Raw genomic sequence first — 26,034 nt, forward strand, 5'->3', positions numbered from 1 at the left:
CCCTCTCTAGCCACGCTCTCCAGCTGCAAGTGTACAACCCAGATACGGATAAATACACCTCCCCTCAACCCACAGGCTTTAGCTGTCCAGCCATAGGGGTGGTCTTTCTCCAGTACTCTGCTGGGCACTGAACACAAGGTGTCTGGCACTGGTGCAAGCCCCCACAGGCAGCAGCAGTGGTGCGATGTCTTCACAGGAACAAACAGATCAATGGTGTAGAAGAAGCTGGAAGGACTGGAATGAGCCTTGAGATCACAAGCTGGGGGCACTGATAAGCCTCCAAGATCAGAGGATGACTTTCTAAAGCCATCCAAAATAACCCGTTTTAAAACTGGACTAAGCCAGTTACTGTTAGCGGTCTCATTTCCAAACGCTGATCTCATCACCTGTAGAACAGAGCCATTTTTGTGCACCAGGAGCACAAGAGGGGACGCTGTTCACCCTGTGTGTTCCCAGCTGCCCTTCTTCTTCGGACACCTGGGCTTGTCCTCCTGCGGCGCTGGGGCAGGGGGTGGGCCTGGGCTCTGCACCTCAACTTCAGCCGAGCAAGGGAGTCTGGATGGAAAACGCTGACCCAAACTTAACAACAGTGTTATGACCGGCACTTTGTAACGTTATTACTGAGGTCTCCCCCTTCCTGCACCGAATTGCTTGCTAAGAGCAATTAAACTCCAGCTGCTTTTCAAACCTCAAATCTAAATGCTTGGCAGTTTTCCATGTCCTTCACCGTCACAAAGAAAACATTTAACCCTTCTAAGGCATGCCAATAGACTTAAGTAGCTGTCAGCTGTCATCTTTTACTTCCAGAAGGGCTGGCGGAACCAAGACCAGCTCTAAGGGTCAGTGCCACCCAAAGTGTCCCCAAGCAACCACTTGCAGAGATTGGTGATGCTCAACAGCAGCCTTGCTCACCGCTGCACCCAGCAAAAACGCCTGCAGCCTCAGCTAGCAGGTTTTGAAGGGTTTTACTGTGTGCTGTGTTTGTATTTTCAGACGCTAACGAAACAAGCTTGAGGTTGTTTCAACAAATCTCCCTCAAGGTGAAAGGAGAAGGAAGAAAAGAGTTCAGTAACTGAGACAACAGCCCTCTGCATTCAATGGCTTGCCCATCATTCCAGCTTTGGGAGGGCGCAGGGATGTCACTCCCCAGGGGATAGCTGAACTTGGGATATACCTCAGGAATATCTGAACGCAAGCTCCAACTGCAGTGATTCTCCCTAGAGATGCAAACTAATAAGGGTCTGGAAAGATGAAGCACACTTCCAGGAAAATAAAATGAACAATAAACCAGCTAACTTACACAAGAAGCATAAAGAACCTTTGCTGCCTGCTCTGCAGTTTTGTCTACAGCCCACGCTTAGGGGAATAAAGTAGTGCCAGAGATGTATTTCAATTAGTAGCTCTTAAGTCACATGTAATTAAAAAAAAATAAAATATTGCAGCATCAAACATAAGGGTTTTTATATTTCAGATTGAGACTGCTTATGAAGTGCTAATAACCACAACCAGTCATACCCTACATCTGCGCTCCTTAACAGAACACAGCTAAAAAACCTACAAGTGAGATTACTGCTCTGCCTGGAGAAGCTGAGGTGGCTCTAAGGAGTTACAGAACAAGAGATCACAAAGTAAACTTTGAAACAGTTAATTTGCTTAAAGTGATTTCAGATCCTTGAAAGCTCTCAGGGTTTCATTTCCCAGCTGAAGCATATATAATCTCGATTCCTCTAATGCACCAGGTGTCTTAGGAGAGTCTAACACATGCAATTCACTGCGATCATCTGGTAGCGAACTCAAACCAGACCATTCCCCTATCTAGAAATTGGCCACATCTCTGGTTTCGGGAAGACACTCCTCCTCTCAAGAGCAACCATGCTGCTGGAATACAGCTTGCAATATATCCCGAACAGCCCTCGTCAGAACAGGGACTGCTTTTGGTGAGGTGCCAGCCACTGGCTGCTGGACCTGCATGTTCTGATTCTTCCACTGAGTTGACCCAGATCTGGCCCCATGCAGGTGCCAGAGGGGCCACTGAGCTGTGGGCGAGCCTGCTGCACCCACACGCCCCAGCCCCTGCCAAGCTGTGAAAGTCTTGTGGAGCAATTGCTGCTGATGCTCCCAGCTACGGCACAGCCCCAGGACGGCAGCAGTGACCGAGCTGGCGACCCTGAAGGGGAAGCGCAGGGAATCCCTTCTAATGCCATCGGACCTCTCCTGGTCATCGTGGCACTAGATGTCCCCAATAGTCTTGCTTGTCCCTAACCAAGCTAAAACAAGTCCAATGTTTTAGTATTTCCATAAACTACTTTTTCTAGCCCACTGATAATTTCTAAATACTTTTCTCCCTGGTGACTTTTTGTTGTTGTTGTTACTTTTGGGTTTTTATTTTAACATCCTTCTGTTAATCTGAGATAATTATTGACCAAAAACCTCCCACTTCAATGATACTAGAGAACTACTCTGTGCTGTGCTCTGTGCTTTGTGCCTGCAGACCAAAACTGCAGTTTCACTCGGCTGTTATGTCCCTTTGCAAATCCATTTAAAGTCTGCCTTATCAGAAATGTCCACAAACCACTGATTTTCAGTAATCGTAAGCAGAGGTAACCCTTGTTAATTAAAGCCTGACCTCCTCTGTTACAAGGTCTGTTGGAGGCTCATTCGTTTTCTTACTCATACTTCTTACTCTAATATTAAAGGTCTATTTTAAAGTTTCCATTAAAGACTTCCAGTGGTGACTTTCTCGGGCAGATTTAACACTAGCATACTGTGGCAGCAGGCCCGCAGCAAGTTTATGGTACTTCAGCACAAGCCACCACAAATCTGTCAGACTGACAAAGAGTTTACCATTAAAATAATATTGATAAAAAGTAAAAGTTAGTACAGCTATCAAAGATTAGAGGTCTGCTACTGACTTAATTTGGCTATAACTAATTTATATGCAAAATATGAGATGAAAGATTTGGCTAAATTTATACTCCCAGTATTAGTGGCCCATTTTCACAAGATGCCACACCTCCTGGATGTCTGGAAAGTGCTTAGTTTACAACTACCCAGTCCTACCAAGATACAATCACCTCAAAACCACTGGCTTAGAGCTCCATTGCTACTTACAATTTTAATGAACTAAATCCCAAAAGAGTTATCTATCTAAATTAATGATACCTATGATACCACTTCATAAGTAGCAGAGGCGTATGAAAGGTTTTGCTTTCATTTAGATTATAGTAGTGGTACTACTTTACAGAAAATGCCGTGGAATAAAGGAAAACACAGTAATATTAAACTGAAGTTCTCTGCTGGAGTACAGTAGAGGCAGAGATGATGTTTGATAGCTTCGAAGGACAAGAGGTACATGGCCACATGGTACAAGTCATGAAGTGACGCCCATCCCTGGTCCAACTCGCAGGAACACCCACCAGGTCCACCCTTGCGTTTGGAAGCGCCAGCCTTCCCTCTGCTGCCTGGGCAGTCAGAAACATTCAAGCACTCGTCAGCTGCAGGAAACCATGCCAATGAAGGATGTAGTTAAGTTCTATACTGTGATTCAGGATAAAACACATGACCTTAACTCTTCTTCCTGAGCAGGATCTACTAATGGCATAGTCCTACCAGTCTTCACTCCCATGAACAGCCAACTTCCGCCAGGGTCTTCATGTGTTTGTCTGCAGGAACAGTTACTCAGGTGCTAGCATGGTCCATGCTGCCAGGCTGGGAAGGCTCAGCATTCCCAATTCAAAGTTATTGTTTTCTAATCTAGCAGCAACACCTTCTAGTAACACTTCACATGCAGCACCGACCTGCACACAGACTGCACAAATTGCAAGTGTCCCTAGTGCAAATTTTTTCAATGAACTTTCTGTGCACAACTTGCATTAAACTAAAGACAGAACCTCTGGTGAGAGAAAAGGATCAAGTGAAAAGGGACAGAAAGCAAGGACAGAGTAGAAGGAGATCAGTACAGGCATAACCCCAGCGTCACAGCCCACACTTCTGTTTTCCAGCAGACATTGTAGGTTACAACAGGAGCAGGACCCAAGCAGCTGGGATTTTCTTTCAGCATTTACCACTTAGCAGGGCAGATTTTAATAACTTTGTGATGACTTAATACAATTACTTCATATATACTATGACTAAATGATGAAATCTCCTTCCCCTTTCACAGTTGTACTTCAGATAGTGTGTTACATCTAGTTTGTATTCTACAGAAATAAACAGATGTGGGGACACAGCAAATGGATCTTCATCAAACAATGACTAAATGCTGTTTCCATATATTTCCTTTGCCAAGAGACTGTTATCTTACAGCTACAAGAGGCTTCGAAAAGCCAAAACCACCATAGGGTCAATTCTTAATGTATTTATGCCACGGCAGCCTCTTCCTTGCAGGACATGCTTTGGAGGGAGCAGGCAAGTTCTGCACACAGACTATGGTACACTGAAGTTGTGTGCCAGTAATTAGCAAGATACTGTTTTGTCTACTTGCAAAATGCCTCTGTGCCTGTTATAAGGCCACTGACCCATATTTCCAGAAAGCGGGGGTGAGGGTGGTGATCAATTTTCAGCCACGTAAGAGTAACACACTGCCCTCTTTCTATAAAAAAAGGGTTATTTTCCTCTAAGAACTGTTTTGATAAATCACACTAAAATCATACTGTATAAAAATCTACATGTAGGCAAAACTGGCAGCAGCAAAACAGAAGAGTCCCTTTGTCATGAGCAAAGCTACGTTCATTGACCTCGCGCTAGTTCTTCCTCCCACAAGAGCTTTTGTCCAACTTCCTCTGAATCTGAATGGCTGACACATTGTGAAGATCAAACAGCTCTGTCAGAATAACCACCATGACATCATTAAGACACAGGAAGGGCAAGTCTCCATTCTAGAGTCTGCATTTTAGGACAAAATACCACGACAGTGGAAGTGGTGTCACCAAATTCCTGGAACCAGTTGTCGGTGCCAGTGCCGACACAACCATCTATATTACTAGTTAGCCATAAGCTGCCCCAACAGGTGTCACTTCTAGAGCTGCTGACTGTTTTCACATTGGCCGTTAACACCATGAAATTCCTTAGATATTCTCAAACATTAGATCCAAACCAGTTATTTCTCAGGTTGAAATCGGATGTCTTTTCAGTCTTTGCAGCCACAGAAGGTCACGATAACCCAGATAAGAAAAACCAAGGATACCTCTCCAGCTTCCAGACGTAAGCTACCCCATGCAGAAGCAGCTTGGATTTGACTGCATGTGATTACTCAGTACCTGGTTATTCCATTCCGTATTTCCCCTCCAGTCCTAGCTATGTCAGGAACAGCTCAGACCAGCACCAGTCCGGCACACAAAGGACAAGCAGCTTTGGCTCAGGGAAATGCCAGCTCCCCTGGGTTTCTCTCATCTGCTCAACTTTTAGAGCAGCAGACACCTCCCTGTGGGCAATCAAATGATAAAGTGTAGCAGAGGTTAATGAGTTAGCTACACTCACTAATGAAATAAAGGGAGAGAACAGTAAGCAATGCCAATTAAAAAATCTGGACCCCCTCTCCTTCATCGTTACCCTAGGATAAAGAGGAATATTAGTAAGGTACATCAAAACTAAACTTGAAAACCAAAACGCGTGTGTGTATGTACAAAGAATAGATTTTGATACCATCTCAAGGGCAGCAACAGCACAGCAATATTATTTCTGATACTACAGGCACATCCCCTAGCTGGCTCTTTCTGCTTCTGCCCAAGCAATGTTTTGTCACAAGCCATGTCCTTGAAACCTGTGGTATGAGACTTGAAAATAAATCTCAGGGTGCAGTTCTGAGTCAGCCTATCAGCACAGGACGAGTAGTGTGAAACAAAGGAATTTTTTTCCCAAGCATATTGCAGCACTGCTTTGAGGCATAACTGTAGTACACGCTCTTTCCTATTTTCAAAAAAATGCCAGTCTGACCCAAACAAATCTTGCTTGGATAGACTGCTAAGGGTCATCTACTTTAACGGCAGCAGTGCCAAGCACAGGCGAAACAAAGCAATCTCCCTGCTTCTGCATCCTAAAATTACAGTACCAGCAAAGTGGAAGTTTTCACTTGGCAGGGCGGAAGGAAGGGGGAAAAAAAAAATAAAAATCAAACATCTTTAATTAACAGTTTGCAAAATAACTTCAAGCCATTGTTTTACTGATTAGAGCGCTTCCTGCTACTCCTTCAATTATGCACATGGATTTTACATCTGTTAAAAGATTACAGCTGCATTCAAGAGACTTTCTCCCTCCACTGCTTGAGGTGCTAGTCAGAAAGCCTGGGCAGACTAAAGGTCGTAATGAAGGTCACAGGGAACAGTGACTGAAGAGAAAGCCTCATCCTGCTGTTACCGCAGCACCGACAGGCACCCAGCTACTCAATTAGAACAATGAGAAGATCCCTCACAAGTTTGCAACTGGGTAAATTCCCAAACAATAGAGTATCATGGATTCTTACCTATCAATTGAAACTTTGAGAATCATATTAAGAGTTTCATAATGTCAAAAGAACAACGATTTATTTTAATATTTCTTTAAAATCTGAAATTACACAGTGTTTAAAGGGTGACTTTCAATGCCCCTATTTTCAGTATTGATCCATTTTTGGACATTTAGTTTATAAGCAGCAGCCATTACAGCAAGAGAAACACTATTGTTAACATCTTTCCTCTGAATATATCAGTGCACAACAATATTAGAGAAATCACGAGCAGATGCCTCCTTGAATACGTGCAAAGCATATTAACTAAATTTCCATGACAATTCATCTGTTTTGGAACGGATTTTTATTATGTTTCAAACGGATACAAACAACACACAGTACTTTCTTTTTGTAAAACTACTCAGCTCTCATAATTAAAAAAAAAAAAACAAAACAAAACCCAACCAAAAACCACGTCAGTAAAAGAATTATAAAAATCAACTTCAATGAAAATAAAAAGGTGGGCAGAAAACAGCTGCCATCTGCAATGTGCTGAGTCAGCATGCAGCAGCACACTGTTACACTGTTATCACCACCTTTGAACTTCCTGCGCTGGACAAAAGATAGACTTTTTTAGAATAAAACAAAACTGTTCACATTCTGACCTTTCTAATTCTTTGAACACATGAGAGCACAAGAAATCCAGTCCTGCACATTAAATATGATGGGCTCAGTGTGCCTTCAAGAAACAGGCTTGTCACTGCTTTGCTTTTAAAAATGGAGCTTTATCAATGCACAAACAGCCACTTCTATGTTTGGAGCTTGTTTAGCAGCTTATTTCCAGCCATGCTGTTCACGTCACACTTAAATCTCTCAGTGTATTTTAGTATTATCTAAACATGCCTCTGTATGCACAGTTCAAAAAACCAGCAGTGGATCAAAGAATACTATCTTCTATACATTGCTGTGGGGTATTCGAGCATTATACCTGGGCCCAGAAGGGACGTAAAAATCCACAGGTAATCAGCTCTGCAAGAGCCCTAGTGTTCAGAGGCTTTTCCATTAGAACTTCAGGGTTGCCACAGGGTCCTTGAACAAGGAGAAATGGGGAAGAGCCATCTTTATCCCCAGAGCGTTACACTGAAAGGCCTGTCTCACTGCTGCCTTACTCCCAAATTCAGTGCTGATAAAACACAATGTCTACGAGCCCTCAGGGTGAAAAAGACAATGTGCAAATGCACCCACCTCCTGCAGCCTTTCCTGTACGACACATGGGAACAGCATTAAGTGATGTGCAATATCAACCCCGCAGCCACTCCTGCAGACTAGACAATCACAACATGACAGAGCAGAGTGACCCTCGGAAAGCCACCCTTTGCAACTCACCAGGCAGAGCAGGGGAAACGCTGTGCTTTTTAGGTCGTCTTAAAAAAAAAAAAAAAAAAAAAAAAACACAACCAAAAAACCCCCCAAACACACAACAAATACAACAAAACTACACACAAAACCCCTCAAAGTATCCTTTTCTTCACAACTCACCAGCCTGCAATCTGGTTTTATAGAAGTTTATTTAAAGCACTCAGCTCTCTTACACAATTCTGCTTGTTTGTATTAATTTTTCTCAGCATCTTGACCATGTAACTGGTCCACCTGCCCTGCGTCCACCTCTCCTGATCTGGCTGCCTCTGGATTGCACTAGTAAGTTACACCAGCACTCAGGCAGCTTCATTTGGTATGTAAGACCGAAGCATAAAGCCGCCCCTACAAAGCCCAGCTCCAGAGGCTTTCTAGCAAAGCTCACCATATTCTGCAATGAAAAGGTAACTTTTTTGTTTTAGCTCCTTCAACTAAAGGAGCTCGATCCTTGCTCTGTCAACATCCCATCCCAGTCCTTTGTTTTCATCTTCCTCTAGATCAACAAACCTGCTCCTGTTTCTTTAGTGACCATGATGAGTTTCTCTCTCAACTCACTGCCCCCATGGGGTCTCTGACGCTCTGTACCTCCTAGAGGCCATGTTTCTACAAAACCCTTATTTACACCTTCCTTCAGTGTGACCAAAACTCTTACACTGCCAAAACTTCAAGCTCTGTGCCTCCACAACAACCAATTCTACCACTAACTTTCAGAGCATTTCAGTCTCCTTCACTCTAATTAAGCCAAATATTACCACTACAGTCATCTTCCTTTCCCGTGCTCCAAGTCATATTCTCCATGAAAAACGTGCCTTCTCCTCACTTTCTGCCTTTGACACCTTTCCAATGCTATTCACACCTCTGACCACCTTTTCCCTTCTTCACACTTCTGCTTCCAAAATCTCCATATCCTCCTCTAATACTCTCCTTTCTGATGGGAAAGAACTAGAATCGAGTAATTTTTTCTTCTTTTCTTCTCCAAGATTCTTATAATGAAAGACAATGTACCTTTCAGCACTCTCCCGTCTCTAACCTGCTCCCCTATACGTGCAGCACTAAGATTAGGTGTGATTCAGAAGGGGAAAGGTGGTTTACACCATGCAAGTGTGTACAGAAGCATACAGTGTTCTACAAGCATATTTTTGCTATATGATTAACATTACCTCAAGTTTCTTTGACTTTTGCAATATGTTCAGAAATATTACAGCAATAACATGAAGAATTACAGATTATTTTGTTGCATCAAAAATGTATCCCCCCTTCCTCCATTTATTTAAAAAGGGAATAACGAGCCCTCTTGATTTGATACCGAAATACGGGTCTGACTACATGAACCATAGGACTTCAAACCTAGAATACACTGTAATAAGCTAGGCAAACGCAATAAAACGTTGTTTCCACTTACTCTCTGCTACAATAAAACCCAAGCCGCCTTTAAGCTCCTGATACATGGCTTTATGGCTCCTGATAAAGCTTGTAGAGAACACAGAACACGGAGGCTTTCCTTCCTGGGTTGCAGTGGAGATCTCTCGTGTAATTTCCTGCACAGGTTACTAGTGTGTTCAAGAGGGAGAAACAGAAAGCAACATGAAAGACCATTCAGCTTCTTAGCTATAAATCCTGGTGGAAAAGAGAAGTGTCATCATAGGTTTAGGAATACTCTTCCTTCACTGATGTTGTTAAGTAAACCTGGAGAACTTCAGCAATCAGATTACTGTGTATTTATAGAAGAACAGTCAGCCAACATCGCTGTGAGCAGACAAGGTTACATTTAACAAGCAACTTAACGGCCTATCATGGTGAAAACACTGGCTCCAAAAAATAAACAATTGCTAGCCATTAAAACAGTCAGATATTGTGAACAGACTGTGTCTGAGACTTTCCAGCAATGTCTTGTCCACTTCTGTTCACCTATTTTAACTGCAAGGCCCAGAAAGCTGGTAACAAACACCTGTAACATCGCGATGTCCAAGGATACGGAGAGATGACTGCAAGCCACTGCATCACTGTCTGTGTAAGGCAGTCGTGGTGGAAGAGGCCACACCTAATACAGCCCATCTTACGTGTCCAGTGACTGAAGATCAGCTTCCACTTGAAGCTGTTCTGATCAGAGCGCTGGCAATTACCTGTGTGCCTTTTAGCGAAGCGTTCGGCTACCCACAACCAGAGACCAAGTTCTAGGTCTTCACTGAAGAATAAAGATGTCAGGGCTGGTTGATGAGGGGTTTTTTTAGGTTTACTCCGAGAGTACGGATGAGCTTCATAAGCTGTAAACTTCGCTAAGGAAATTATTTACAGGATTTGACTAGAGCATAAGAGTTGTCAGAGTAACTTGAGACTCTGGAAAAACAAACTCATGACCAGTTCCTCCAATGAGAGGCAAGGGAATAGGACAGAGGCATAAAACTGATAGATCTTTACTGAGGTCTACATGATAGGCATGCCTTTTCTCTAGGGTTAAAGACAAACAAAAAAAATACCCTAACAGGATAAACAATTGTGTGGATGTATTCAATACAGACCTGGAAGTCCCAGATAGATCTTTACAGAGGTCTACATGCTAGGCATGCCATTTCTCTAGGGTTAAAAAAAAAAAAAAAACAGGAAAAAAAACCCCAAACAGGATAAAACAATTGTGTGGATGTATTCAACACAGACCTGAAAGTCCCAGCATTATCAAAAGGAAAAAAAAGAGGGAGAATGTCCGCTGTGCACAGCAGGGCCAGGTTAACTGCATGGCACTCATTATCCTTCAGCTTGACACACACTCCCTTGATAAAGCCGACTAGACAACAATGCAGAACAAGAGGGTTTCCTCAGAGCAAAGCTCAGAAAAACAGCTTCCATTGTACAGCCCTGGAGGAATAAAATCACTTGTATGTTGCTGATAACATCTGAGTTTTTTAAAACATGTTATTTAGCACATATTATATTGTACCACGTCACGTCAGCTATTTCTCATAGCGTATAAAAGCACATACATTAAACTAGATTTCCTTCTTTAGCTTATATAATCAGACCATCTTTTACTTCCCTGGGAAAGAACCACTTATTTATTTTTCAGCTTCTCTATACTGGGCATGGCTATCTCATGACTTCACAGCCAAATCACCCTATGAAATCTGTTTTGGTGCCACTAAAACACAGGAGAGATGAAAGAATATTAAAAAGGAATAGCAATCAGCAATTACTCAGGAGCAATTACTCCTTCCAGTGACTCCTCCAGGACACAGAAGGTGCTGAGCTAGCTAATGACAGCAGTAAAACTCATAATTGGTAACCACCCTGTCAGCCTGTCTCAACAGGCCAGAGTTAGATAATTCAACTGAAAGCGTTAAAACCACTTGCATCTGCTACAGCAACTCCAGGTGTACCAAATGTCACTTTTTCTCCTTCCAAAAACAACTCACTGCTTCTGTGCAAGTGTCCTGAGAAGACACCAAAGGAATGATGGCATCTTAAACACACAGTCTTGAATGTGCTTCCAAGTGATGCAGAGCTGCTGCGTGATGCACTCAACCATCTTCCTGCGCTACTACTGAGGACTGAACAGATTTTTTTTCAAAAAAAGCCCCATCAACAGTAAAAATCTGTGTCTATCAGATAACTATAAAACAGTAAATGCAAACATTTTGCAGCCAGCCCTGACAAGCAAATCTCCCTTAAACATAAAGCAGAGATTCAGCTTCGGTTGACTTCCTGAGGATTTGGATATGGTGGGAGTTTTTTGTTTCTTTTTTTGTTTCATTGTGGGTTTTTTTGCTTTCAAACTCCCTTTTGGTATTGACAGGAGGAGCCCTCTGTCTGGCCAGAGGACACCCAGTCAAGCATTTTCCACATCCTTCCTCTTATCCGGATCAAATCCAGTATGGCTGCAATGGGATTAGTTTCCTGCTCCCCCAGACATCTTGCAAGTCAGTTCTCTGGACAGGTAGTAATACAGGACTTCCAAAATGCACACTATAAAGACTATATCTGCCTACAAACATTCTCTACAACAAGACAGAGAAGAGCCACAGTATTTTTTTCTTTCATCAGCAGTCAGAAAAAATGCAGGAAGGAATTTTCACTACGTCTCTATGGTATACAACAGTAGATCATATTCCACCTTCATCCCAACACTTTTAGACTATGGCAGCATTCTTCACAGCACGGTCTCCCTGGACTAATACCAACATAAAACTTACTATGAGACAGACTAAAGCTAAGCATGGCAACAGGGACTAAGCAAAACCATACTTCTCATCTTGCTCACTGGCTTTCAACGGCCACAACACATTCTCCTTGACTTCTCTCACACAACACTTTCAAATTGAATTTCCCATTGGATCTATAAATCATCACAGGAAGCCTGTGCATATCCTCCTGTTTCCACTTACCTGGACAACAGCAGCAAAATAGCAACTATTTGAACTTCTGCCACTTTCTGATGCATTACAGAAGAGAAAAGCCAAGTCTCTCAAGCTGTTCACGTTGACTTGGCTTTTTTGTGGGTCTGGAGAAGGCCAGTATCTCTGTTGACACACCTTGCTTCACAGTTCCTTACCAGTAATTATAAAGGTAATTCAAAATGCAATGCACAGGTAAGTATCTTCAGAGGAAAAGAACCCCAAACCACATATGGTCAATTGGCCCAGATGATTTCCTTTTAACACTAAAGCTTTCGTGCCATTTCTCTTTCTCCTCCTCACCTGTTTACCCCACCACGATTTACCAGCAGAAGAAGAAACAGCCAGGCTAAAAAGAAGTAAGGAAAGAAGAGCACCCACACTGAGATGACACAACAGGCAGAGAAACCCCTAACTGCAAGGTTCCAGTTATTTATCACATTAGGTATTAAATTTTATTTTTCTTTAACCGAGTTTGGTTTCCACTCAAAGTTTAAAATCTGTCATATCCAGTGAATTACTGTCAGCCTTTGTTTCTAAGCAAGTAACTAAATGCATCTTCCCCCATTCAGCAGAAGAGAGCTTAAAAAAACCCCAAAAAACAAACACATACTTTAAAAAAAATTAAAATCTTCACAGGAAACCTGACATCACCCACTTCCTCTTCCTGCACTCTTCAGTTCTTACTAGGGCCCACCTCACACAAGCATGGTTGTGCAAAAGGGTGCGTGAGTGAGCTGGAAGGACAAAGCACAAGAAAAAACACAGCCTAAAACCTTGCAAACTGACAACTCATCTGAGGATCGTATAAAACAAAATACAGCTCCAGACAAAGGTGGCCGAAACATGGCAGTATCTAGAAGGAAAGAATCCCCTTCAGCTGCAGTGACACAGGGAGCTGGATTGCAATCTGCCCATCCGCACTGCTTTTGAGTGGCATGTGGAACCAGTTACAGACACGTAACCTTCCTCCAGGGTGGGGAGCTTTTCTTTGAAGCTGTTCTTAAAGGCCAGGAAATAAAGACGAGTTGTGTGTGTGCTTGCAGGGACTGGTTCCTTGCCTAAGCAGAGTGCGTGGCCCGATTCCAGTTCTGTTATCCCACAGCCAGGACCCATGCAAAGGAGAGCTTGACCGGCCTGTTTGATCACCTGTGACAGTCTGCCCCACAAATCTCCTTCTCTGCCATACCCCAAGGAGAGGTACTAGTGAACCCCCCATCTCCACTGAAGTAAGCCACATTTCCTCACTAATTTTACCACCAAATATTATCCATGTATTTGTTACTATGTCCTAAAGAAATTAAATGAGACACTTCTGATTTTCAGCTGTGGTCACGTAGAGTATGCTGAGATTAAAACGTGGGCTCTTAGATAACCTTCCCACCCGGCACGAGAGGCCGGTCAATTACCTCAGGGCTAATGAGACTTGTACCAAATGTTTCAAAGGAAGGTGCAAGACAGCTCAAGAGTAGTAATTGCTGATTGTTTACCACATCCATCTGTGGTTTACAGTCTCTAACTTAGTCTAAATTTAAGCAATGGTTAAGAGTTATTAAAACGATCTTCTGCATCAGTGCCACAGTGACTCCTGCTGAGCTACAAATTTCATACGTAATTAAACTTAAGTTAGTTTCTCAGCAATTATTTCCCCTCGCAAATAGTCAGTTTCAATACTGAAACAAGAAAAGGTCAAAAGCCCTTTGAGGCAGTAAGTTAAGCAACCTATGACAAAGTAAAAGGCATCACTCATGAGAGAAAACACAAGACACTAAACTTTACTGTTATTCCTTTTATGCAATTCAGTGTTCTGTTACACTCCCACATTTTTAGAAGGTAGGGTGGAAAAAGTGACAAAAGGGGAAATCATGCAGCAAGAAAATCTGCATTGGGAGTGAGGCAGAAAAGGTACATTCACAGCATCTCTGTGCTTGGACTAAACAGATTCCTCTGCTTTTTAAGGCAGCAGTTCTTGGGCTGAGGGAACTGATGTGCAGTACCTACAGCAACACCGTGGCTCAGACACACAGTCACACGTCTGTCAGATCACCTGGGACACAATGCAATGATTACTGCAGAATTAGTAGGTATCTGAACAAGGCCAGAGTGAATTTGTACTAGATCAGGACCACTGTGGCCACAACAGGCTGGCTCAGTGGATGGAACCAGAAAGCTGGATTTACTGCACTGTTGAATTACAGCTTCAACTGGATGTAACACTTCACTGAAGTCTCAGAGAGACAACCCACCTTAGCAGCTGCCAGCGTTAAGCACGTATCGATCAGCTCAAGAATCTTCCTTATTTTGGTTAGACAGCACAAGCAAGCGTGACTACAATGCAAGCTGTTATGCACGCTGAGCACCTTCACTCACCTCTTTCAGTTCCTGTGCAACAGAATTAAGGCGTTCATTTTCAGACTGAGTGTTGGCAAGGACGTTTCTGAGCTGCTTCAGTTCTGTCTGCAACTCCATAACCTTCTTCATGTAGTACTCTTCCTTGGTAGCCGATTCCTGAATCAAGGTCTCCTCTCTACTCTCTCCATCTGCTGCTACCTTCTTGTGGTTAGTATGGGCCTGCCCAAAAGCCTAGGACAACCAGAAAACAAATACTTCATTAGTAAATCCATAATTTTCCGTAAGTAACTTCGATTTTAAATAGTTGAAAATATTTATCCTCATATTTCTTCGACGCAAAACAGTGTAAGCTTTTCCCACACCTTCCTCTTCTGGGATCACACCTTTAAATGTTATCAAGTGGCCAACAGGGCTCTTGGAAGTAGCATGCAGCACCTAAATAGTGTTTTGTGATGCACAGGATACTCGGGTAGAACCTCAAATAAACCCTTGCAGGAGGGAAGAACAATGTCTTGACTTGAGCCTGCTATTAAAACAAGGCTTTGGTTTTCAACAAGACGACTGCAAGATGACCAGACACTTCTACGTGGGCAATATTCTCTATAGTCAGGTCAGACTTACTTTTGCAAAAACTAAATCACTGAAAACAGATCTAGTATTAGCAGCCTGTTCCACTTCTTAGGCTGGGAGCGCACTTACTCTTCCTGATGGAGCTATACCAAAGACACCTATCACCACCATCAGGTGCTCATTGCTGGTGATTACTGCCCTCTCAAACCTGCTAACCCACTGCAGCCATACGCGAGGGAGGTTAGCAGGGCGACTCCATAACCAGGTTAAGCCAGCGTGGGTCATTCTGGCTGAAGTAGGTCAGCGGACACTCACCCAGCCAGCTCTGCTGCCTACTCTCCGAGACGTCATCTCTAGTAGCATGCCAGCGAGGGATTTAGAGGCATGTCACAGAGATCTAACCTCTACAGCACAGCAGGGCTGTTTAGACCTGACATTCTCATTTTTTACCTCCTCCTGCATCTTTTTTTGGAGGGGTTAATTTTGCTTGAAACTCTACCAGGTGATGCTCCTAGCAGCAAAGTTCTCCAACACACAAGCAAGCAGCCCATACAGGCACCCCAACTGCTGCATTTAAGAAACCCGTCAGTGGCTTTCAGTAGTAGATATTATAAAACAAAGGATTTAACATTTTAAGTAGGTATGTATTTGTGACAAACACTGCCTGGAAGACGGACCAAAGTCAATGACATTAATGAATGCTACCTTTTAACTGATGCATGTGCATGCACCACAATCCAACCCAAGATGTACTTGGAGCTTTCAGGTGCCACAGCATCTTTTGGGATGCCAGCATCCATACAGCAGGTTTTCATAGCCAACCTTAATATCAGGCATTAAGTGAGGTCAAGGACAGATCAGCATCTCGTGAAACTCCTTGTCTAGTCATGCATTACATTTTCAATTAATCATCTTCTGCTAGCTCTTCAGAAATACATTATCAGCGCAGAAAAAAAATCTGCTTTGAAGAGAAGATTCCAGTATTTTATTACTTCTGTATAGCAGATCAGACACATTAATAGTACAGTAATTATACCAGGGCCGAAACAGATGACTGAATGTGCTAGCTCTGTCTACAGTTAAAGACATCCGCATATTGCTCATATCAGACTAAATTTTATTTCAGATATGCAAGTCAGAAATACAGGAGACAAACATCCATTGAAGAAATTCTAGCCAGATTCACTGAGATGACCCAAGGGAAATTAAAAAGTGTCACATTTCAGACAGAAAGTAAAGCACCATCTGTGCAAGCCCTTGTCAAATGAGTTTTATCAAAGCAGCTTAAAAGCCTAATACCCCAAGATCTCCATAAATGTTAAACGGATAAAAAACCATGCACATTTCTCAAATACGCAATCTTTTTTCCATAAAGAATTAAGATCCACCCTTTTACAGGCCTCCATTTACTACAGATCTCTGACACAGAGAAAGGGACTGGGCACCCATTTGCCCAGTGAAGTGGCACCGTTTTCTTTGGTAGCAGGATGCCAACACAGAGCACACTGAAGCTCAGGATACTCAAAGCCATACCTGACCAGCCAGACAGCAGAATCCAAGCATGATTCAATTGAGGAACTCAATAATACTGCTAAGAGAGAAATTATTGAGAATAATTACCAACTTTCTCTTTAAAGTTTTGATGCAAATGCTAGGCCTTGGGTTTCTTTAGCAAAACTGAAAAGGTAGTATCGTTTTGCAGAAGCCACTATTGACAGGGAGTTATTTCAATACAGAAACTGGCATAATGGCTGAAACTGGGCTTTTTTGTTTCGTTTTATTTTAAGCCAATATCCTGTCTTCTATGGAGGCTAATGCCAGATGCTTCAGAGAAAGGTGCAAGAAACCCCATAATCTCCCGGAGCTGGGGATTGCCATAAGCCTTGAAGCAGAATGCTTAATGTAAATTTGGAAAAGCTATTAGCATATAGTTACCCATGTAAAATATGCTCTTATTTTTCATGGGTTTCTGCATTTTTGGCCTCAATGAAATCCTACAGCAGTAAATTCTATATTTTAATTCATACTCTTACATGGCAGGTTTTTGTCAGTTTACAAGCTTTCCATGCTTTCATACAGCAGAACGTATCTTTGTTCAGAGACTTGAAGGCATGTTGTTATTCCATGATCCTCCGTCAATCAGCTTCTAGAGACTTCCATCACACCCCTCTATTCCCTGGTGAAGGCATGGTGAAGTTCAGTTAAGTTTTCTATGCCCTAAGACAGTCATATTCCCTTTTTAGAAAATGACTTTTATTACAGCTTGTCCCAAATGGCATGACAAATGGGAACTGAAGACATCAGCTCATGCAGACCAACTGCAGAAACAAGCTCATGGATCACCTCCACCAAAAGATGCTGCTATTCTTTATGGGCTCCAGTTATTTCTGCACAGCAAGGGTGTTATTTGCTCTCAACCAGCAAGCTTGTGGAGTTTCAGCAGAAACCCTATCATTAGCTGGACGGCATTACTGTCTGGGGTTGGGAAGCTGGGTTCAGAACCGTGAGTAAATGGACTCTGACACTACACAGAACACATGAAACCTTCTTAACAGATGTGGTCATCTGGACAGGCAGCCTGGAACAATTCCACCTGGGTAGATTTATAAGGGAACACTTAAAGTACCTCCCTTCTAACCAAGCTTCATTATCTCTCTTGTATGTACTTAGAAACGTCCTCATACATTCATGTTACAAGCCATTTTCATAATTGGATCAGGCTGTGTGGAATAGGAAATTTAACTTCAACAAAATTGTGCAGAATTACAGGGCAATGCAATTACCTTTCATAGCTACAGCCCAGGCCTGTTTTATATCAAGCCATTAAAAGGAAAACTGACTTTTTACTGATGTGCATGAAACTCAAACTTTCAGATACCCAGAAGTCCAGGGTCTACCCATCCACTTCTGTTTTAACATTATACAAGACACAGAAACAGAAGTCACTCTGATCTTCCTCCTCTTCCAAACCCTTTATTTCTATCCACTGAGGTACCAAAATAGGTAATAAAACTGTTCACAGTTATATCAGAATGATACTCATTAGAGTGAAATAAATGAGTTTCTGACAACTCGTTTGCACACACCTTGCTGGATGTTGAGGGCTGCAAAGCATCACGTTCTGCTGAACAGCTGCGTCAAGGAAACACAAGACGCTAATGTTAAGAGGCTATCAATGTTCCCTTCTTCCAGATTTCCCAAGGTCAGGTCAAAAGCAAAATCAAAGAGATCATGAACCAAAATGCTATCTTGCTATTTGCTTTGCTAAATGCGCTCATCAGTACATTGGAAAGCACTTTACACTGCCGGACAACGGTATGATTAGCTTCCATCTATCTCTTCAGAAAGCTGCGTAAGAGACAGATTGAAATCCCTCCTTTGGTTTTAACGCTATCTGAACCTAATCAAAACTAACCTCCACCTGAAACACACACAACCTCAAATTCTGTACAGCCATTTCTCTCTGGACCAAGTGAACATGAACATTTCCCAGCCAAGGTGATCACGATTGTGTGGTATGAGGGCAGTGCGTCCATGCACCCTGCAAGGCAGCAAGGACCATATGCTGAGCCCCGATAAATGCACCACATCATTCCAATGTTAATTATCAGTTATCGCTGATAACCTGCTGCAAAGCTGCAGATCAACTGAAATCCTGACAAGTTTTCTCTTGTCAAGCTGCCATCCCCTACCAGCCATACATACCAGTACACTCGTCCTTCAGCCCTCCCCCCCAAATACAGTCAGGAATGCTGCCCAAAGGCTAATTAAGGCACCGTGAAGCCAATGGGAAATTTATCATAATGAGCTGATGTTTACCAAAATAAGTATCATCAACAAAACCGCTATTAAATTAGCTTTTGTGTTTACAGCATTACTTACATCAGCAGACTCAAAGCAATCAGAAAACACATGCTATCATATGCTTAAATAGCCCAGAAAAATAAATTGCTAAACATAAAGGAGATTGCTACAAATTTAATCTTCAGCTGACGATGTCTTAAATCTCAAGAATTCAAAACTCTCCACAGTAATTACAAATGTGAAAAGGAATGTGGACAGCAAACGGATGAGGCAGACTCATCCAATAACTGAGATGTTATAACAAATGGTCAAAACCAGGTCACTTCAAATAAAGCCCAGGATCAAATTTAAAGTGCATTTAAACTGGGTTTAAAGTACCAATATCCAAAAGACAGGCTCAGTAAGAGGTGAAGTTTCCTCTAGATTTGATGATTACACAAATTCATCTGTGTATTTTGCAGGAGGAATCTGATCTCAGTTATCTTATAGATGAGCAGACAGTTTTTGCATGAAATCCATCACACTGAAGAGACTTCCATATAAAACTTCCACGCTTTGAGAAGAAAGTATTCCTTAGTCCTTGACGATCAGCGTACTTCTTAACAAGATGGTTAATATTTTAAACTTAACCTTTTTGAAAAGGTTCGTTCCCCCATGCACAGATGTTCACTGATCACGTGAAATGGGAAGAATCTCTCAAATGCATTTCTTGGAGAGATTCAAACGCTGTGCCTCTCTCGGGAGAGCTACTGTGATAGAGGATGTGGAAAAAAAAATTGTCTCAGTCATGCTCAAAAGCAAGAGTCTAGGCCTTGCGTAAATTCAGAACAGTGCTGCCTTCTTTGCCTCTTTCTTTGGTCTGTCACTCCAGACCTCTACTTAGCCAGAAGCAGGTCCTAAAAATCATGAAATTCACCCATATTATGGTGTTATGCTTCCGTATTTTCTGGGAGTTCCTGAATTACACTGCTGAAAACAAGAGGTTCACAAACTACCTGGAGCCTGGTCAGTTTAGCACAAGACAAAACACTATCAAAAAACCAGAAGCGATGCTGGGAAGACCTCTTTCTGCAAAACCAGTACCATCTCAAATCCTCTACCAATGTCTGCCAAGAGCTGATGTCCTGTGACACTAGCCCACATGCTGCACAGGGACCATTCCAAGCTTCAGAGGCTGCCCTGTGCTGCCTCCCTGGGCACTCCACTTCAGTCTCTACCTGTCCTCATACCCAACACCCACTCAGACCCTCCGAGATGACCTTACAGCAGAAGTCACCTCTCCTTCCTACTTGGTCAAAATGTTGGGGAAGTTCCTACGCCATGAAAGAACACAACCAAGAAAACAGGAAACAACAAAAATGTTTCAGTGAAGGAGTTTCGAAAGAAAAGTTGCTTACAAATTCATTTGTCACCTAAAACCGAACTAAATTATTCTCCATTTAAAGAAGCTGGGAGGCAGAAAAAGACAACCGCTAACACATGATCTGAAGGATTAAGAAAGATGGAGAAAAATCTTGAAGGTGCTCAGGGCTCCACAATATAAATCAACCTCTGGAGAGTATGTGTCATCCTAGAAACATTCAAGATTTGATTCCTTCAGATTAAAAAGAAAAGAAAAAAAGAAAATGTACTTCAGCTTGTAACAAACATGAAAAACTTCAAAACAAATGTATAATTATTTTATGTCTGCAGAAAATTATTTTGATGGTGTAATTCCTCAGCATAAACACAAGCCAAAGTGATCTTTTGATCTTTCTAAAAAAAAAAAAAAAAAAAAAAAAAAAAAAAAATCTATCCTTTATTTTTCCTTTGGTCAGCTTATCTCACATTCTTTGGCCGCTGTGTCGGAAACAGTTGAGAATTAAAAAAAAAAGAAAACCCAAGCATATTCTAAAACATGCATCAGAAAACAAGGTTAGATTTTCAAAGAGATGCAGGTACAGGCTTAACCAGTTTATACATAGCCTAGAGCCAAGTACTGGGCATTGGTTACCATTCTGAGACAACCCCACTGAGCTTGCTAATGCCTCTTCACACACAGGACAAGAAAGGATCATTCCGTCCTTTCTGAAACAAGCTGCCTGCTGTTTCATCTCAGCTCTGAAGTACACGGTTTATTCTTTGGAAAAAATAAAAGTCACATACTGATTGCTCACCCCAGTCAGTCATGAGTTTCTAAACAGCCATCTCAGCAGCAGCTGTGGGGGGGGGAGGGGGGGGAAGCATTACAACTATCAAATGATTTTAACATCTACTCCATAATGGCTTAAAAAATGCACTTAAATATATTCGTGAAGTGAAAGCACTTCATTTTCAAAAGTCCTAGCAAGGGTCCATAAGAAACCCCACATATAACAGGAAATTGCTTTTAAGTTTTAAGTGAATGCTAGCCAAGAGTATTTTCAACGTCTAAGTGGCTTTAACACTGTGCCCAATTTGCATCATCTGACTGAAAAACAGCTCCTAGGAGGGAGCCAGGGACACCCCATGCATCACCCCATCATCTCCCAGACAAGTTAAAGCTAGAACTTGCAAAACAAGCTCTTTTAATACACCCTCCTGGGTTAGCATGCCTCTCTTCCTCAGCATGTCAAGAATGTCAGACCTTCCTTCGATAACCACAGGTTTTGAATGTTTCTAAAATTTTCCTCTCCATCTCCAGGTAGAGAGAAAAGCAGATGCCTTGGTGAACAGGGACAGTAGGACATCTTCCAGTGAGTGACACTTATGCTGCCACATTTTCCTGCTGTGAACCCAGTTGTTTCCTTAAATGAAAACAGTTCAAGGACAAAGAAAAAGTGGGATAAGACAAAATTAAAATAAATCATAAGATTTTTCCCCTGGAAACAGCTCCTGCTTACTTGCAGTTCTGGGAGCACATGGATTTATTTCCATGTTGGTGAAAACCGACACTGAGCAGAGTCTGACCAGTGGGGTTGTTTTTTTTGGTCTTGGGGGGAACTTTGCATTACAGCATTTACAAAATCCTTAGGTGCTCCACAATCACATACATCCTGCACATGTTCACCACTGAGAAGCAGGACGCTCCTCGCAGCCAAGCTGCACACACCCACCAAGGGGAAAGAGGAATAAAATAGTGTGGGTTTGTTACTGATGCTTCACCAACCTAAAACCAAAACTGCTGTTTCTCATTAAGGATAAAGAAAGCTTGAAAAATACCACCACAGAAAATATAAATTAATTTTGGATCAAGAACATCAGAACATCAGAAATGGCAAAGTGGCAATACTTGAGCTTAATGTCATTAGCAGGTGGGCAGAGACGGAATTCAACTCAGCTAAGGGGTCTGAGTCCTGGGCTTTGGAGACAGACTCCTACAGGCTCCAAACACAAACTCCCAGGATAGAGGGTTATGTGCAAGCAAGTGACCCTGCATCCCAGTGACAGAGATGGAGCATATGGTAATGTCACTAAAAATCAGAAAGCCATGCAAAACGTTGCACTTCAAAAACCTTCACTAGTTTACAAATACATGTTTCAGTAGGCTTTAGCTACAAAAAGACTTCCAAGGAAAGGTGATAGTGCATGTCACAGCATCAAAACGGAGAGAGTAAGTAAGAAGCAGCATCAAAAGGTAAATGGTGGCCGTCCAGCTAATGCCTGGCCTCTTAATCAATCACAGACCTGGTCAGAACTGAGGGTGCACAGCTCACCTTCCATAAGGGATAAAGGAAACAGGCACCTGTGTGGCACTTGGTGTCCTCTTAACAATTTGCTGCCCAAAGCAGTAAGTCTGTCGCATTGCCAGTCCAGAACTACATCTGCCTAGGCCAAAGGGTTCAGTAATACCGAGTATAAATACAAGATGTAAAAGGTATCACTGCTTGCAGCTGCTTATCTACCTGTAGACATATGGAAGAAATGGGAAAATAAGATTCTGAGCATAATGCTGAGAGCAGAGGACAGGCAGTGGTTTTACAGTTGCAATGCTCCAAGTTGGACAGAAACAACAAAGAAGTCAATAGGAAAATAAGACTGTGCCAAGGAGCACTAATATTGTCTCCAGATTATCTCAGACAGGGAAAAAAAACATCTAATGGAAAGCCTTTACATACCAATTAGGATGAGGGACTCAGAAGGAGCCTCACAAATGAAATTACCTGAAACTTCTGGGGACAAAACAACACTGTCGTTTTTGGATTCATATTATTTTTCTAAATCTTGGGTAACTGGATGCATTTGTTACTAATAAAAGTTCACATTTCCCTTCTTTTATAGTGTAATAGTAATAATGCCTGGCCCCTATCATCCCCCACCGACGGGCAGGGTGCTACCTCTAGCAGTCCTGGTTTTTCAAACCACCTTCATGGACATGCATTACCAACAGCATCCAGATTACAAACCATCCAGCACCTACAAGCTCCAGCTTGCTTTAAGCATGACAAAACTCTCACGTTGCAGTTTTCAATATTATACACTTCAGAGGCCAAGACGTAATTTTCCCTACTATAGAGAGCCTAAACCTGGAGGTGCCCAACCTTCCTTCGTTCCCCAGACTGCGGTTTGAGCCTTCTCCTTTGTACTATAGGTTATTTTGCTGTCTTGAGGGGTCAGATTGCTTTACTCACATAAATATGGAACTAGGAAAGCAGATACAGTTTTATGCTGTCTGCTTATCACAGATTCCCAGCCATCCATAATGCCTGGTATACAAGTTCTGGGTAAGATCAACAGCATATAAAAATCATTAAGGCTCTGGCAGATATTTCTTGCTATTTATATTGAATGTTGAGGATGGTTCTTGGCTTAATCCACAAACCTGGTATAATAACAAAAAAAAGACAAAGAGATACTTTTTTTTTTTTTTTTTTTTTTTTGGGGGGGGGGAAGGTCAAAGATCAAGTTTCCAATCATGTCAGTTATCTGTAACTCAAAAAAAATCAATCAGTGAAAACAAAACTATCACTGCAATGGGAAAGAAAAAGAAATGCTAACTTCAAGTGAATGCTTAACCACAAATCCTTCAATTGAAGGACAGTCAAGATGTTAGTAATATATCTGCAATATACCAATTAATATTTTGTATCTAGCTTGGAATGAGTTATGTGCACTTCTGAAGTGACTACATCACTTGTAGTATCTATATCTGTATCACAGGTATCAAATGCCTAACAAAAACCCCACAAGTATTTCAATAAAAATATAAAAAATAAACCATAGTACATGGCAACAGGACAAAAATCAGATCACTGGAATGAAAATACCAGCAAGATATTAGCCATTTTTGCACATAAAACACAGTAACAACGTGCGAGTGCAGAAGCAAGGGTCAAGACACTTTGGAAAAGCTGTTAAAAGTTCAAGTTTTAGGGCTTAAGATGGTCTCTGGCCGTTAGGGATTGCTACCTTGTGCTGGCAGCATAATTCTGCATGTTCCTAATGCCTTTTTTTCAGATGCTGGTCACTGGCAGAAACATGCGGGACCGAAGAGAGGACAAGACCTGGTTCAATACGGCAATTTACTCATACTCACTCACCCCCTCCCACACTCAACAGCAACCTTGGCTATTTTGTCAGTGACCAGATGCTCTTCAAATCTCATACCCAAGTGCCATGCAAATAAAAAACACCAACCAAACCCACAATAAGCACGAGAGAGCACAAGAGGAGAGAGGCTTGTATCAAGCTACCCTGCTGGCAAACAGGCCCATGGTGACAACAGCCACTGAACGGCATCGTCCTCACGACAAGTTACCGCTCAGTCCCCACCTCTACCCAGCCTCTAGCCCCCTCTGCCCCTTCCCCCCTTTTTGTGATTTGGGGGGTCGGGTATCTGTGCGGGCAGTTTTACCTTCAGAAGTGCAGACTGAAGCTTTTCTGAAGAGTTGTGTATAAACCCAACTTGCAATTTTCATTTAAATATGCTTCTCAATCTTATTCCGAAAAGCACTCCTCACCAGGAGAGCTGGCCAGGTAACAGAAAACTACAATTACTTTGGCAAACAGTTCTCAAATGGTACCATGCGATAAATACTGGTATTCTCTTCCCCCTATGCGACAATCTCACATTTTCATATTTTGCTCCTAGCCAACCTCATTTTAATTATCAATATATCTCATCAACATTAAGCTAATCAGGACATGTTAGTATGCATCAGAAGATTAATTAGCACTAAAAGCCACTCAAATTTTTGTTCGTGTTTCTGCACTGTCAGTCTGAATTTAATTACAAAATTTTATCACCAGTTCAGCTCCTAATTCTTTCTGCTTATCAGATTCAAAACAAAATATATTTTCCATGGCTTCACCAAGCATTGCAAATTTTTCATAACAACAAATTTATAATGACCATAATGGTCTAAAATAGTGACAGCAAAGTGCACAAACATGGTTCTGAAGAGATTGACACCTCTCTACAGGGAGCAAGGAATTTAATAAAAGGAGGTATATTCCTCTTGTGCATTGCATTCATCTATTTTCATTTTAAACTTTCTTGTAAAGTGGCCATTCATGCGTTCCTCAGTAAACAGACCAGCACTTTGATTAACAGTTTCTCAGCAAAGTCCTTAAATGAGTAAGTACACTAGATATGTATCAGAAGCCTAAAGCTGCAGTGACACAAGCATTTTCATGTGCTCCCATAAACACCATAATCCTTTGAGCATGTCCTAATCCTGCACTCCCACTGACTGAGTCCCTCTCTGTTCCTACCTCCTTTGGCTGGGTGAGCGGGCTGGCAGCAGCACTGGCATGACAGAGGGAATGGATGGAGGTGCACGAACTGGGGCCAGAAGACAGTCATCCCTCCCGCCAGCAGCAGCCAGCTCAGCTGCACCACTAAGACTTAAGTCCTTAATGGCAGCAAGGCCAATGAACTCCTTCCCATTCCTCCTAAATCGCTCCAGTACCTTTAACTGGAGCCTCGCTTCATCTCACAGACCCCAGCAGCACCAGGGAAGCTGCAGCCCGAACAGAACAGGCACTTTGTGCCATTATATCACTAGAAGAAAGCACCCTACGGGAGCTGATGCTTTCAAGAGTCTGGAATTTGAGAGGAAAAAAGAAAACCTCCCCCAAAAAAATACGAGGTGTTGAGACACAATACAAGGTTCAGATGACTTC

At 42.2% G+C, this 26,034-nt stretch overlaps 1 protein-coding gene across 6 annotated transcripts in view; it reads right to left on the reverse strand.

The window, feature by feature from the left end:
- Positions 1-26,034, reverse strand: part of BICD2 (BICD cargo adaptor 2) — a 98,506-nt gene that overhangs the window by 33,737 nt on the left and 38,735 nt on the right. For all 6 annotated transcript variants that reach the window (XM_037385091.1, XM_037385093.1, XM_037385090.1 and 3 more), the window contains exon 2: positions 14,596-14,808. In XM_037385091.1, the coding sequence (XP_037240988.1) occupies positions 14,596-14,808 (213 nt within the window). The remainder of the gene's footprint in view (positions 1-14,595; positions 14,809-26,034) is intronic.

This window comes from Falco rusticolus, chromosome 4, assembly GCF_015220075.1.
Source record: "Falco rusticolus isolate bFalRus1 chromosome 4, bFalRus1.pri, whole genome shotgun sequence".
Classification (NCBI taxonomy): Eukaryota; Metazoa; Chordata; class Aves; order Falconiformes; family Falconidae; genus Falco; species Falco rusticolus.